Below are 17562 nucleotides of genomic sequence, written 5' to 3'. Positions count from 1 at the left end.
TACAGCCAAGTAATTGTATATGAGTAAAAAGATCACCTTATTTAGTATAATGTACTGAAAAGACCTTACTGAAAAATTTAATGAATAAATGATCAATTGAGATAGTAAATGAGATCAAATAATTGGGGCATTGCATATTTGATAATGATGATGTGATCATATGCAAACTGAACTTAAAGTGGATGAAAGTATGAATAACTAATTATACAGCAAATGGATAAACTCTGTTTTGGGCAAAAATAGAAATATAATAAAAATACATAAATAGTTTTAATTCTCTTAATTATTCATAAATTCTCCAAGCCAAAGTTAATAGCATAGCAGGCTTACTAACACAAACAGATAGAGAGGGAGAGCTTAAGAGATAGAGGAAGAAAGTGAGAGAGAGAGTGAAAATCTAGTATTCTTAAAGGAAAGTTAAGAATATATATCCATTCATCATAGGTGTAGGTATTTTTCTGTTTCTTTTTCAAAAATAAATTACCAGTTTATCAGAAACCTAGCATGATTTTTCTCTCACATTTCTGTATTGGTCTTAATGTGAAGCTGACTTTTCAGATTGGGTAAACATTGACAGAGAGTATAATTCTTTAAGGGATATATAGCTTTTTAATTTTTTGTACTCACATTTCTCAGTGCAACATAATGAATATACTTATCTCCCTTTTACAGTTTTTTCTTAGTTAAACCTCAGTCTGTAGTAACTCTGTACATAAGAATAATCATTATAACAGTTATGTCCTTTGGAATATGTAATTTTAGAGGACAAGAATAGTCTCCTAATAAGAAATCACATTTTATAATGTCATTTCCTGATGTCTAGATTTAAAGTTACTAAAAAATCGTTTTAGTCATTTCGATCTATGCACATTCAGTTTTTTGGAAAGGAAGAACTGTTTTTCAATATTAGGGGCATTGGTGGCCTTACGTGTTAAATCATTGCCTTAGAGGACGGAACTAGAGACCCCACTACATTACATTGAATTTCCTTGTTGCCTAATTACTTGCTCTTTGAAATAAGGACCTGTCCTTATATTTGAACTGGACTCAAATATGAAAGCTGATTCTGTAAGATTGTACCTGATGCGTGTCAACAGCGGAGGGAGAGGCACAACAAATTACATCCTCCTTATAGTCATGTTTTTAAATTTCCCTAAAACTCCTCGGGTTGAAAAGAACCCAGTAAATTTAAACTCAGTTCTCTTATTGTGTATTTTTCTCACTTGATTGAAACCCACAATAGCTCTTTGCAGTCAGGGTGAATGAGGAAGAACCAGGAAATGTGTGCATCATAAATATTCAAGACTTTAGGATTAGGCCATTGAGAAGGTTGTATCACGTCATCGGGAGTAAGATAGATGGACAAGTTTCTGTGCCAAAGATTTCATTGCATCCATCTTTGCTGGCAGCTTCAGTGGCTTACACCAGGCTGAACATTAAGTGTCTGAAAAATATGGTGAGTGAAAAAAGGAGAGGAAATGGAAAGGCGACTAAACTTGTTAAAATTCATAGGCTCAGAATATTGGTTACTAGGTAGGCCCTAGTAACCTTGTTAAATAGATACATTTATCTTTGGACGTCTTCACACAGTAAGTCTGGATCAAAACTCACTTCCATAACTGCAGAGCTGCATATTACCCTGGGGCTACACAAGGAACTCACTGCTTTATCTTCTGCCTGTTTTTCTTATTATTGATCAGACCTACAATGACAGGGTGACAAAGCACAGAGAGAACAGACAGCAGGCTTGGAGGTGGACTCAGACTAAAAAAGTCTGAGAAGGTTGAGGTAAAGGAAGATCTGGTGAATGATCCAGAGATTCACTTCTCAATGGGGTTGCAGCTATAGTGAACTCTGGATCTAACGGGTCAGTCAACTTTTGTATCTTGGTGCTACTAGAAAGAGCTCATTTCCATCGAGGCAAGCAAACTAGAACCAGGATGATTAGTAAGTAAATAACAGTAGGGAGATACTACCACAAATAATAGTATGTGGAACCAGAGCCTGTAGGGACATGCCAAAGAAAGCACTGAGATTATTCCTGCTCCAACAAGAAATACTAAAATGGTCGGATCTGAGTTATCTCAGAAACCCTTCTTTCCCACGATGCTGACACCAAATCTGATCTCAGTGTTGCTTTGATCTTACCTATAAATCAGATAGGATAAGTATCGAAGAAGTGTATGAATGGGAAGCTGTTAGGTGTCATTCATTTATTCCAGACTCTATTCTCTCCAGATATGTAGGTTTCCGGTCTTAAAACCATAAGAAATGAGGTGTTGGTTGAATACAGATGGCTTAAAGTGCTACATATTCCAGATTATGTGTTTTTAGAATGGTTTATTGAAAAATAAAATGAATTCAGAATAAAGCAAAACAGAAAACATCCCAGTGGTTCTCAACTCTGTGTATCAGATTCAAATGACAAGAGACTAAAATTCGTTTCAAACTGACTTAATGGAAAGAATACTTTAATGGTTTGAGTGACTGAAAGATACAAGAGCAAAACTGGCTTTAGGGATGGTTAGATACAGGTTTTTTAATAATGTGATTAGTAAATCCTCTCTCTTTGCTCCTGACCCTGCTTTCCTTCATCTGCTTAATTCTCAGACAGGCTTTCCTCTCCTTAGTGGCAATTACAATGACCAGAAGCATGAGGCCAAAAGTATCTTACTTTAGCAACTCAGGAAAGGAGCCTATGCTTTTCCCCAAGTATTTCAGCAAAAACAATGTCGTTGACTCTCATTGATCTCTATTGAGTAACATGCCTTTCTTAGAATCAATCAGTTTGCCAGGGACCTGCACTTTGTCAAGACCTAGAGAATAGACTCACCATTGGGAGTAAAGAGTGGGGTTAGCATCAACCGGACTATTTATACTGAGATTAAAAAAGGATTGGTTCCTGAAACTAGAGGAGGGATGCTGTTAACAATAATGAATTCTAGCAGGAAAGCCACAGATGTCTTTTTAATTTGGAATCCCAGATCCCTTCCCACTTCAGATTTACCCAGCCAGAATCTCCAGGGGTCAAGCCTTAAGCAGCTGTATTTTCAACCCCCCCCCCACCACCAAAATGTGTTTCTAACTCACAACATGGGTGAGAATAATTGCAACCCAAATGATTAATTCTAAAAATGAGTGATTTTATGCATTGTGACACCAGGAAGGGAGAGAGTTGAAGATAAGTGGATAATAACATGTTTTGTTTATACATAGTGACTGTTCTTCTATATAAATTTCCATTAAAAATACCAACATGAATGATAAAATGCAAACTAAGTTAATATCACTGTCACATTAACCTAGACTATTGGAATCACTATTGACAATTGATGCTCATCAGCTGAACACATCAACATTTTAAACATGATTGAGATAGATTTGAAGAAATATGATGAGGAGATATTTGCATTGGTTCCCTTCTGCTGTTCACCTACTATGGTTAAGCCACTTAATCCCTGTGGCTCTCAGCTCTCACATCTATAAAACAAAGATGCTGGATTTTACTGATATTACATTCTTTCTAGCTATAATATTTTATGATTTTATTATTAAATTGTGATGTCACATGTTAATAGTTTCACCAAGAGTTTCATCTGATCATGGGACAGCGGCATTAGCATCATCTGGGAGTAATTTAGAAATGCAGAACCAGGCTTCATCTAGACCAAATGAAATGAATCAAAATCTGCATTTTTAAGAAGATCCCCAGGCGACTCATATGCACATTAAAATTTGAGAAACTTTGGTCTAGACAACAATTCCTACTACTGGCTGTGCTTCTGAAACCACCTGAGAGCTTATTTAAATTGGAGATCCCTAAAAGGTTCCTCACCATGAGAGACTAATTGATTAAGTTTTGGGCTGTAGCTCAGGAATACATTTTAATATCTCTCCAGATGATTCTGGTGTACAGCCACATTGATCTTGTCTAGTTTATCATCAAATATGAAACACACAGTCAAAACATCATCTAAATCCATAAAGTCCACCAGCAATTATCTTACAAAAGGTATTGTTTGTAGTCATTTACACCTCTGTCTGGCTTATGGACACATGGGAAATAGTATCTCATTTTATAGATGGAAAAATACAATTCAAAGAGGAAAAATGGATTAACCTAAGATTATTGAGCTAATGGCAAAAATGAGATTGGACAGATACTGTCATATTTATTTTGAAGTTTTTTGTAGGGGTCAAGATTATGCAGTATTGAGACTAATATTTTTCTTGAAAAAGTTGAGCTTATTTTACAAAACTTTACCAAGTAATCAAATCTAGCAAAATTAAGGTCCCAAACATTTTTATGTTTATGGGATTCGACATCCCTGAAGGAAACTATTCTCAATATTGTCTAACACTATATCTGAGTGTATACCGACTTAATCATAAATATTAGGTAGCTTTAAGGGAAAGAATATATTCCTTTTTATACTCTTCATTAATGGTCAGTAGTGTGATTTCCTCAAATTTGTTTATCAATACAATAGAAATATTATCAGAAAAATCATAGAAAATATAAATACCTACACATGATTTAGAATGCTTATCTAAATTACTCAGTATTCAATATAATATTTTCCCTTAATAATCCTTAATTAGCCACTAAATAGATAACTAGTCTTGCTTGGTTATTTATCATAATTAAACTTTTGTGTCCTAATCACAATTGGCAAAATCATACAAAAGAGATTCTATGTTTAAATGAATAAATAATTTGAATTTTCAATATTAAAATAAGACAAATTGTAAGAAGACATTTTATATTGTGTAGCGCTTGTGAGATATATAGAGAAAACATAATGATAAAAAGCATTCATTGAAACCCACCAGCCTCATAATAATTTAATGAACTTGATTGCCATCTAAAAGAATCAGTACAGTTGCCTTGGTGACAGAGATTTTCTTTTTAACTTCTTGAGTCTGTCATTTTAAAATCTTGAATTGATAATATTTTTGATTTGTTAACAATGTGTTATATTAATAGATATAAATTGTATGCTTTAAATTGACCATGTGAATCTTTTTTTTTTTAATGTAATTTACTGTCAAGTTGGCTAACATACAGTGTATAAAGGGTGCTCTTGGTTTTGGGGGTAGATTCCCGTGATTCATTGCTTACATACAACACCCAGTCCTCATCCCAAGTGTCTTCCTTCCTCAATGCATATCACTCATTGAATCTTAAACAAAATTATAAACTACTCAAAAATAAGCTCTTCTATAATTACAACTAAACTATCATAAGCAAAATGCACGTAATATACAAAATAACTCAGGAAGACTTCATTACAAAATAAGGTTATCCTTAGGACTCATTTAACACAATCTATTTTCACTAATTTGGTCCCATTGATTGCTACTGCTAGTGACTCTCCCATTTTAAGTACCATGGCCTCTCCTCCCAAATTATATTTGGGAGATGAGCTCAGAGTCTTGGGAAAATCTGTTGGTTATGATTACCACTGGCCCTGTGGGAGACATAGAGGTTAGATGATTACATATTGATATAATTAAACTGTCTAAAGATAAAGAAGGAGAATCAAGCGAATGAAATGAATCTTCACTTCTAATTTAGAGAACTTTTAAAGACTTTGTCTATTGAATAATTATGTGTTCCCATGGGCCATGCAGCACACACTGTGAGAACCAGAAAATTCCCTGTTACACCTAAAAGTTCCATTTGGACTACCAAAAGGATCATTGAAATCTATATTTATCTTCTCAGATGTCCAGTATAAATATGTGTAACAAGTGTCAAAATTTCATTATTTCTGTGTATAAAATATACGTATATAAGCAAGTGCCATCAAATAAAAGAGAATGCAGATTATCATTGAAATACCATAAGTGTCAATAGGGAATGCTGGAGAACTGCAATAACATCTAACACGTAGAACAAAAGGGATAGAAATTATGGACCCTTCCTTTAAGTTATGTTGAATTGCATGTCCTATTTTTAAATCCTGTCCCCAATTATTTCAAATGAAAGAAACATGATATTTTTCAACATTTTATTACAGGTATAATATATTCAATTCATAGTGGACTTACTTTTTATATAAATATCTGTGAATAAGTTTTGAAACAAAGCAAAGCACGAAAAAACTATTTTAGTATTAAAAACTAGTATTACTACTAGTATTAATTATTACTAGTATTTTCAAAATTTTTAAATACTCAATATCCTTACTTTGACTTTTTGAAAAGATGTGTATTTATTTATTTTTGAGTGTGAGAGGACATACATAAGCAGGGAAGGGGAAGAGAGAGAGGGAGACATAGAATCCAAAGCAGACTCCAGGCTCTGAGTTGTCAGCACAGAGCCTGATGTGGGGCTTGAACTCATGAACCGTGAGATCATGACCTGAACCGAAATCAGATGCTCAACTGACTGAGCCACCCAGGCTCTCCTATTATATATTTATCAAGTCGTTGGTATGTGACAGCCACTATTGTTACACATTGAAAATTCAACGTGGAACAATATAAATATAATTCTTGCCCTCATCAATTTAGAATTTAATGAGAGAAACAAGTAATTATGATAAAAATAGCCAATATTTACAGTATGCTTACTTGATAACCAGATGTTGTTGTAAATTCTTTACATTTTAGATTATTTTTTAATGTTTATTAATTCATTTTTGAGAAAGATAATGTGAGTAGGAGAGGAGCAGCGAGAGAGGGAGCCAGAGAATCTGAGGCAGGCTCCTCACTGTTAGCATAGTGCAAGAACCCACCATGGGTATTGAACCCACGAAGCTTGAGATCATGCCCTGAGCTTAAGTCAGATGCTTAACCAAGTGATCCACCCAAGTGCCCCACATTTTGACTTATTTTAATTCTTCTGTAAATCTATGTGGAAGGTACTATTAATAACCTCATTTTACAGATGAAGAAATAAGGTTTGCACAGCTGGTAAGAAAAGGAATCAGATTCCAACTGGGCAGATTGACTCTAGCATCGATTATCTTAACCACTAAGCTGTATTTTAATACATGTCAGATATATTTTTGTATAGATCTGTGAATAACTTATCTGTGTCTAATTTTTCTAAAAAATGCATATTTTAATTATATTAGAATACCATAGATTTATACCAGCTTTCATATGACAATTATTAAAATAATCATTTAATGATCATTGCAATCCAGAAATAATGAAAAATCTCAATATTACTAATTTTTACTTTCCCAACACTTCACATGTCTGGTGCTGAGACTAACACCTCCTCAGAGACGTTGGACTCTGACCTAATTGGTTGTTTGGCTTTGAACTTCAGAGAAACTGCCTGACTGAGGAGGGTATATTTCCTTATTATCTTCATTGAATTATAAAGCATAAAAGCCAGGGCTTAAATCTTCTGAGTTCCTTAAATGAAGGAAATTTGTAAATGCATTTAGAGCCTAGCTTGATAAAGTTTTCCGATGACTTCAAATGTTTTTAGTTTTAGAGTGGGAGATGAATAAAAATAAGGATTTAAAGGGAGACCTTATTATTTTTCTCCATGTCTTATATTTATTCATACTTCCCTGTAGATGTGGAGGAAAACTATAGAGGAAACTCAGGAGTAGTGAAAAAAGTTGGACTATGCTCCCCACATTCTGTGGTGATAACTTGCCCTTTTCATAAATCTTTTAGTACAATTGTACCGTTACCAACACTGTAAACATCAGTGGAGTACTGCTCCACTCTTCTAAGGTACGGTTACTGATGACTCCTTTTTCCCTCCTGACACATTGAGATAATTATTGCTCTTCTTCCATATTATTTTTCCCTTCTCCAATTCTCAAAATTCAAATACAGATTTGTATCCTTAAGGGCCTGTGGACAGTCTCACACCTGGATTGAGACACTTTGACTTCTGTGCCTTCTCAGCCACAAAACAATCTTTAAGGTTTACTGGTTACCAGAATGGCTTATGATTCCAACTGGCATCTGGTGCTGTGACTTATTATAATGTCTTAATAGACATTGGGCATTAATCTAATTGGAAAACACATATATTTGGAGGTAAATAACAACTGCTTTGATCTTCTTCTTTGGCCCTTGTACCCAGGATTTGTGCAGGTCTAAGTGAACTGTATCTAAACAGTGTCATGATGTTAAATGCAATTTTATGCGATTATACATTATTGTCATATTACACAAAATGGAGTTATTCACCAGTCCATGGAAATTAGCAAATAACTGGAAGCCAGTTGTAATATAATACAGGGAATTTTATTTTTCTTGGAAATTTGTTGAAAACCATAGGGCGATAAAGTTCTACCTTTAGTGACTTGAATCTTTAAAATTTAATTTTACGTTCTTATATAAATGGTTCTTAGCTGGAAAGAGCAGTTGAGAATAACAAATCAAACATCATTTGCTTGTGAGAAAAAGATCCTTCTGAAGTCTAAATTGGAAGGACATTGTTACTCAATTGGACAAGAGCCTGGATGGTTATCATTTCCAGGCTCAAGTGTAAGGAGATAGAACTGGCACATGTGCAGAGGCTTCATTGGTTTCTCCAGGCATCTGATAGCCACAGGCATCGACACTTGCCATAGAATGCAGTCACCAAAGAAAATTCAGTGTTGCAGTAAAACATGCAGAGAGAGATGTAATTTATCCTTAAGTCTCAACCATAAGAAATAAATTTCTTTTGTCTTCTATAAGCAGAGAAATGTAGGCCTATGTATGCCTTTATAAGGTTAGCTGTGTGAGTCTTCACTTGCCTCTACAGAAATACTAAGGGTCTTCGAGTGAGTTAAAAATTTAGTTGATGACAGTCCTGCACACTAGAAAATGCCTGTGTAAATCATCATATTTCATCGTGACCTGTAAAGATCTTATTGTGTATGTGTGTGTATTTTAATCCATGATCCCTGCCTCCACTTATGAGAAATCTAAGTAGAGCTGTCCAGAGTCATGAGACTGTCCTCATAAAAGACTGAAGTATGGAGTCAGGAAGATAAAAAAAAAAATAGGGCTTTATCCTTGAGATTGGTCTGAGTTATAGAACTGGGTTGTGTCTGCTCCATTTACTGTTGAGTAAAAAACAAATACTCAGAAATATATTGCCATTTTTTCGGTCTAATTCTCTTTTAGTTTCATTTTATTTATATTTTTGCTTAAGGAAAATGTGTAGTGAAATATATCCAACATGCCAGCATTTACCTTCCTTCTTGGAGTTAACTCTCTCCGTGTATTTGGAAATCAGTGGATTTCCCCCTGCCTTTTCATGAATGGTGCTCTTGATCCCAACCTTGTTGAGATTTGTCTTCTCTCACTTTATTTTTTTCCCTCTAGAATGGACTTCTGCTCATTTCAATGCTGATCACAATCTACAGTTCATTCCCTTTTGATGGGATGCTACTGTATACAAAGGAGCTAGAGCTAAGGGGTGCCGAGCTGGCTCCTGCTACTGCTTCTTATTTCTGTTCTCCTATGTGCAAACATCCACCTGCCTTGCAGGAAACCCAGCCATGGATGAACATGGGTTGTCTAGTCCCACAAAACACCACTCTGTCCAGCGTATTTCCCCAAATGAAATTAGGGTAGGAGGCTCTGGCAGGTTTGCCCAAGACGCATGGCCTTTAGCACTTGACCCTGCAGAAAATTCTAACCCAAGTCTGATCCTTTGGGGGAGCTGCAGAACCTCTGCATTATTCTTCTGAGTGGCCAATAGATGCCTGCAGAACATGCACACACACACACATGCACATGCACTTACCTCTAAAGGAAGAATATTATTCTAAATGACAACTTTAAGACCTTCTTCTCTCACAATGAAGGTAGCATTTCAAGTAAGCTTTTAATTTAGAAGATTTCATCCCATTTCTGTATTCAAATCAATCCCAACTAGGAGTAAGAAATTATCTCTTAAAGGTGACTCCCTTAGCATGTCCAGACTACTCTAAATCTTTGGCGTTTTACTTGCTTTACTGGCCTGATTTATACAAGGCACCGATCTTTGCGGCCTCTGTTGATCTGAATAGGAAGGAGGAAGCAAGATAGTACTGGCAAGGGAGAATTTCAAGTTTTCTTTTTCATTTGTAAAAGATTGAACTCTGTGGATGGCCTAAGGTTTTTCAAAGGTCGTTTGCCCACTCCTAGGACTAAACCAGCACTGGCTGATAGTAATACAGTGTGAGCCACATACACAGTTTAAAATTTTCAAGTAGCCACATATTTAAAATGTAAAAAGAATAATATGAAATTAATTTTAATGACATGTCTTATTTAACCTAATCAGGGTCTCAGTGAGGGCTCAACCAGAAAAGCAGAACCAGTAGGAGATTATGCAGATATATTTATATATTAAGAAATTTATCACAAGGAATTGGCATATGTGATTGTGGGGACTGGCTAAGCATAGGACAGCAGTCAGGAAAGGAAAAATCACAGGCAAAATTGAACCCACAGGCAGGGACCAAAGCTGTCATCCCTAGACAGAATTTCTTTCTCCTCCTTGGGAAACTTCATGATCCAGAATCATCTTCTTATTTAAAGTCTATGGATTAGAGGGGCGCCTGGGTGGCGCAGTCGGTTAAGCGTCCGACTTCAGCCAGGTCACGATCTCGCGGTCCGTGAGTTCGAGCCCCGCGTCAGGCTCTGGGCTGATGGCTCGGAGCCTGGAGCCTGTTTCCGATTCTGTGTCTCCCTCTCTCTCTGCCCCTCCCCCGTTCATGCTCTGTCTCTCTCTGTCCCAAAAATAAATAAAAAATGTTGAAAAAAAAAATTTTAAAAAAAAAAAAAAAAAAAAAAAATAAAGTCTATGGATTAGGGATTTTAATTACATCTGTAAAATACCTTCACAGCAAATCCTAGATTAGTGTTCATTTGAATGACTTGGAATAGTAGTCTGCCCAAGTTGCCACACAAATAAAATGATCACACTAAATATGCCCCAAATCATATCATCCCAATATGTTATTAATATAAAATCATTAATGAGATATTGTACATCTTTTTTTATACTAAATCTTCATAATCCAGTATGTACTTACACTTACATCACATCTCAATGTTAGACTAATCTCATACCCTGTCTTTAACATCCACATGAGTCCTGTGGCTATTGCCAGGCAGTGCAGGTCCAAAGTAACAGTGATTAAGTAGGTTATCTCATATGTTTAGACAGTTCTAAAAATGTAAATTCTTTGTGTGTGTTAAATAAGGTTTATGGTAGTTTTATTGCCTATAGCCGATAAGACGCAACTTTATTTTGCTTTTGCAAACTGAACACAGATGAAAATTTTCTACACATATACCTCTATATGATAATTTAGTATAGTGCAACACTATTCTTCTTTCATAATTAGAGAAATACTACAGAAACCAAAAGCACAAGGTAATCAAAATAAATACTGTCCTGAGTCATCTGAACACGTTCTTTAGGGCTCCTTTTGCCCTACAGAATGCATTTGGCAATGTCTAAAGACATTTTTTATAGACATTTTTCAATGTCTAAAGACATTTTCATTTTTCATGACAGGGGATGGAACTACCACATACATTTAGCAGGAGAAGCCAGGGTTGCTGCTAAATATCATAGATTGCACAGAATAACCTATTCCACCCCCAAATAATGATTCACCCACCTTAAAAAGGACTGACGATAACTGGCCAACAGATATCTGAACACACACACACACACACACACACGTGCACACACACACACACACACACACACACACACACACACACTTGGAGTAAGATTTGGAGACCTATGGAGAACAGATTTTTTTTAAAAATGGTGAGACAGACAAGCAAATGTAAGTTTCCTGTGGTCTTTGAAGATCTTTCTTTGAAACTTGGAGAAATTTTACCAGGGATGAGATAAAGTATCTTAACTCTTTTGTATCTCCATTGCCATATCAAAGCCAGGGATGGGATAAGGGTAAAGGAGTGGCCCCGAATATAGTGTGATGATGGATTCATGGAATAAACAAAGGACATTTTCACAGTGATAATTACCTCCTTAACAGGTGAAAATCACTAATTGTTTTTCCCGAAGATACTTAGGATTTTCCTATGGTTGGTCTTGATTTTAGACTTCTGGAAAAATTACAAAAATGAAAATTCACATTTACAAACGGAGAATTTAAAATGTGTACAGTAATTAGCACCATCTCAGATCATCTGTGAAATAAAGTTGTGATAAATAAATAAGTAAATCTCATTAGCATTTTTCAAAGAGAAACCATGGTATTAAGACTAAGTCACTTTTCAGAGGTAGTAATCATATTTGTAAATTCTAATATCTAATTTAGTTCCATCCAAATTAACTGCAAATTCAGAATTAACTTTATTTTCTAAGCCTTGGCAATGTATGTATACTGAAGCTAGCAGCAAATTAAATATATTTGTTAAAATCTGATATTTAGAAAAAAATGTAACGACCGACTTATTCCATGAAATGTGTCATATCTGCATGCAGTAATTATGGGTTAAATGCAATGCCAAATTCTGATTATAAACATAACTTAGACTCAATACTTCTAAGATATATTTCCTATTAGGTAGTTACAGTTCATTTCACAAATTCTTAATTTAATATGTAAAAATGAAATCTTCCTCAATCTAAATGACATTCTTACTAAGGATTCTTAATTGTATTGAGAGTAATTGAAATAAAACATAATTATAGTTTGTGATCAATTTTAGCACTGAAAACAGTGACAACATATCCTCATTGATGCAAGTTTTTAAGCTTTTTCAAATAGCACTAATTTTGAGGTAAATTCATTTTTTCCCTTATTTCAGTAAGTGAGTGATTTATGTAGCAACATTTTACAGTGACTTTTTCCATTTAGATGCCTATACCTTAGACTTCATGGTGGAATTTTAAAGTTTAGATCACAGTTATAGTTTATATATTGTATATTTTCAAAAATAGTCTTTAAAGTATAAATTCTATGTTTTTCTAGAAATACACAAAGACAAGACTGAAAAGCAGGAGAAACCTGAAAGGAAAATAGTACCTAAAGGTAAATGTTTAATATTGTGTTTCTTCTTCTTTTTTTGTTTAGGATACATATTTTGTGTATTCAAACAGGAGGAACAAAAATTTTCATGTTGAGTGTTCTCTTGTTGTAACATTTTTGGTAGTGTTTAGATGAACACCTTTATTTCTCAGTTAACTTCAGGTATAAATATATATGTAATATTTAATAATTGGAATCAAACATGTGACAATCTTTAAATGACTTACAACCAGTTTTTACTTACTGAGATAGTACTGTGAATATAATTTTTGACTTACTAGCAAACATTTTTTCTTCTTTGAATAAGTTACTGTAATTAGTCAGAGTTCAAATTTTTTTTAACCTTGAATTTTTTATGCCACTTAGAACCTTTAAAATCTTTGGCGCAGAAATGCAGTCATTTTATTGGCTCACTGCTGACTGCTACGGCCCCACAACTTTCTTACCAGCCTCAAGGGGTGCATGGACAGTGACAACATGATGATTAATATCCCTTTCAACTCAAATGAATCCAGTAACTGCAATCTTGCATTAGAGGCATATTAATAATGGCGAACATTGTCTTGCTCATTTTATCAAGCATCACTTTTCCAGGAGTGGCCTTGTAGCCATAAAACTTTAAAGAAACTTCTAGGAAGCTTTCAAAGGGATATATTTCTAAATATGCCCAGGTTTCCCCAATGATCAATCTCGTGTGTTTTTTAGGTGAGTTAGGGCAAAAATTAAAACCTTATAATTACTGTATTTGTGTGATAAGGGAAGAAAATGAAATAATTTTTCTGGGATAGAAATTGAATCTTGTCTAGTATTTATTATGTCAAAGCTGTCTAACGTAAAACTATCTGCAGTAAATGGCAAAGTTGCAAATAGTGAAGTTTCATGTAATAGAAGTTCTACTTAACCTTAAAGGATACCAACATGTCAATCTATATTAAAATGCCGGTTTTAGTATACTTCCTGTACTTCCTTTTTGTGAAGAGCTTAAATCATTCAGCAGATATTATGTCTTCAATCCTAATGTTTGAATTCATTCCAGACTGGTCAGCCAATCCTTATACAATCAGGGACATGGAAGCTTACTCAATTGAAACCTATTTATATTTGTACTTAGGGAACTAATGTCTTCTTACCATTCCCTTTCCTTTTTTGGTCCTTCATTCCTTTGGTCAGGGAAATTGGACACAGCTCTTGGGCATGGATTAACTAAGCTAGCCATGGCTGAACTGGCTATGTGTTTCAATCTGCTGGAGGTTAAACAGAAACTCAACTGGTTCCACATGATGGGAATCTCTGCTGTTTTATCTTGCAGACTGTACTATTAATTTAATAGCTGTGCTGCTGGAGTGGATGTGGTGATACAGCTGGCACCATTTGCATGTTGGACCTGGCTCTATTAGAATCCTGCTGTTAAAGACTTTGAGCAGTGGGCTGTAGAGTGGGCTTATTAAACTAGTGAGTCTTGCATAATTAAAACAGTGAATTTGGCAGAAGTTTAAAATAAATTTCTCAAAGACTGGGTTAGAGATTACTACCTGAATATATTCCCCAAATAGACCAAATATATTTTGGAAAGTGAATATTTCTCAAGAAAGAGAAAATGGAGCTTCAACTGTTTGAGACTTCCAAGGGTTTTAGAGGTAGTTTCTTTTTTCCACATTTTTTTCCTGCATGAATGTGAACAAAAGATTCTGTTTCACTGCTTGGTTTCCTCATCCAGGTAGAATAATGCCTGTTTTTTTTTATTTCCAGGTAGTTCAGTGAAAATAAGTGTGTTTTTATAACTTCACAGATGTAGATAAATATGTTTTCTGCATGCCACATTTCATATCAGTTATGGTTATATGTGATGGAGAGTTAGGAATTTCAATTCTTATGAAAATATTTGAAGTCTTATAAGAAAAGATACAATATGTTCAAGGTAATAGTAGCCTGTGATGGTTATAGACAAGCCAGGAAATATCTGAGTCTAAAAAGCTGGCAACAAATAAATAAATACATAAATAAGAAGCTGGTGAAAGCTGGTGAGGCTAGGGGTAATAAAAGTGTTAGTGGTGATAGAAGCTAAATCACATCTTTTTGTCTCTCTCTTTCTTTTTTCCTTTAAGGGATTCATATGGTATTTGAAAAGGTTTAAGGAGTATGAAGTCTTTTGGAAAGCCCTGGAAATCTACATGTAGATGATTTACTCATCAAATAGAATACAGAAAACCATAGAATATTTAATCCCAGATAATATACATTTCCAAAATACTTCTATGTAAATATGCTAATTCATTTTTAAATTGTTAATGGATCAGTTTCAATTCCCACTTCTTTTCATAGAAAATTATTAATTTTATAGCCTTCCACATTATCTAAATGATTTTAATTCATGGGGCTACAGTAACTTTTATTCCTAGTTTGTCCCTGTGTTTATTTTGTCGGATGTTTTTCTTAGGGAAAATGCAACAGTTTCAAGGAACTGAGAAGCAAGCCCTTTAATTCTTAATCTGGCAATAAGTACTCATTTTGATTTTAATGTATAAACTCTGACATGTTAGTGAATGTCTACATTTAAATTAATCTTGGTTTTTTCTATATACAAGAAGTTGCAATTTATTTTATAAATATGATCACAGTAATGTCTATACTTGTGAACTTATATTGAATTAATATAGTAATAGGGGAACAATACATTTGCTTAGAAGAAACTTTAAACCCTAATTTAACTTTCCTGGATTACTAAAATGTCATTCACCAAGTTGTTGCTGATATAAATGTCCCTGGTGAGCAAGCAGAATACCATCATGCCAGAGTTGTTGTGGGCAATGAATATTTTGCTGTGGCAGAAGTTAGCTTGAAGAACATTGATTCCATTCCAGGGTGATAGTTTCTAATGAAAGATTTTATAGGTCAAAAGGGTCTTATGGTACATTCATATTTGTTTATTTTTGTTGTTAAAATTTTTTAACGTTTATTTATTTTTGAGAGACAGAGAGAAACAGAACACAAATGGGGGAGGGGCAGCAAGAGAGGGAGGGAGACACAGGGTCCGAAGCAGGTTCCAGACTCTGAGCTGTCAGCACAGAGCCCGACTCAGGGCTCCAACCTACAAACCGTGAGATCGTGACCTGAGCTGAAGTCGGACACTCAACTGACAGCCACCCAAGTGCCCCCAGAATACATTCATATTTAAAGCCAAATATTTTGGAATATATTTTCGTCTAACCTATATGAACTAATTTCCAGATAGAGGTGAGTAAGGCAGTCTAGGAACCACAGTCTATGAGTATTTCAAATGACTGGATGACCATTATGGAATGCAGAGCCACATGTCAAATGATAAGAAATAGTGATCAGTCACATCTAGCAGTCCACAGTTTGGGTATCCTTTGAGGGTATAAATAACTATGTGCACATATGTCTTAAAAGAAAGTATATACATTCACTATAGGGAATTATAGAAACTAGTGCTATTTGTTGTAAATAAAAGGTCCTGGTCATGATTGTTAAAGACCATTTCCCTGGCTCATGATAAACACTCACAAATGTGTTTTCAATAAATAAGCTAGGAGCACAGTAAATGATTTTGACAAAGAAGCATGCCATCATTATTTTCTTTTACTTTTAGAAATGTGTTGAATTAACCAATCTGAGTCAGAATCCAAATCTAGAGGCATCTGGGTAGCTCAGTCAGTTAAGCGTCCAACTCCTAATGGACGCTTGATCTCATGGCTCATGTCTCAGGTCTTGATCTCATGGCTCATGAGTTTGAGCCCCACATCAGGCTCTAGGATGACAGCACAGAGCCTGCTTGGGATTCTCTTTCTCCCTCTCTCTCAAAATAAATAAATAAACATTTAAAAAATTTAAAAAAATAATCCAAATCTAGTAACTACTGCCTATATAACCTTGCTAATTAATGTATGTAACCAGGTTAATTAATTTTTCATTGCCTCTATTTTATCATATATAAAATGAGTATAATATAATTGTAAAGATTAAATGATTAGGAAATGTATATATGAAATTATTCAAATAATTCTTGGCAAATTTTAAACAGTAACTGTCAGTCAATTCACTATTCTTCTTGATCACTACCGATTAGGTCAGTGACAATCTCTTGCAGGTTTCTTATGTACATTACTTCTCATCCTATATCTGGGACCACTTGATATCCATCTGATTATAGACTGAAGGATCTTAATATCTGTCATCTCACAATTCTGTAACACAACACTAAACCACCTGTACTGCCATTTCACCCCTGTATTTGTGATTCCCTTTTTAAAAATCTCATATAAGCATTTATCTACTATGAAACAAATACTATACTTAACCTATGGTTTCTAATGTTTCACTTAATCTTCATGGAACAATATAACATGATAGATATAATCCCATTTAAAACTCAGAATACTGTGGTTTATCTGAACCCAATGATTTTCTCAATGACTCATGTTTATTAATTTATAGACCCAAGTAGTCACCTCAGATTTTTCTAACTTAAGAAGATGTGGCTTTCCCAGTATACCCTCCATTGCATTTTCCTTCTTTTTTTGTTCCACTATGTCTAAATATCTGTAATAGAATTTCTCACAGCTGA

The 17562-nt window shown here is 34.7% G+C and overlaps 1 protein-coding gene across 1 annotated transcript in view; it reads left to right on the top strand.

Moving 5' to 3' along the window:
• The window catches only part of TRDN (triadin), a 393952-nt gene that overhangs the window by 78042 nt on the left and 298348 nt on the right, over positions 1–17562 (top strand). Inside the window, exon 5 of the mRNA XM_058735145.1 lies at positions 12921–12980. Within this exon, the coding sequence (XP_058591128.1) occupies positions 12921–12980 (60 nt within the window). The remainder of the gene's footprint in view (positions 1–12920; positions 12981–17562) is intronic.

Source organism: Neofelis nebulosa, chromosome 6 (assembly GCF_028018385.1).
Source record: "Neofelis nebulosa isolate mNeoNeb1 chromosome 6, mNeoNeb1.pri, whole genome shotgun sequence".
NCBI lineage: Eukaryota > Metazoa > Chordata > Mammalia > Carnivora > Felidae > Neofelis > Neofelis nebulosa.
The sequence above is the reverse complement of the archived record's forward strand: the minus strand, read 5'-3'. Positions and strand labels throughout refer to the sequence as shown.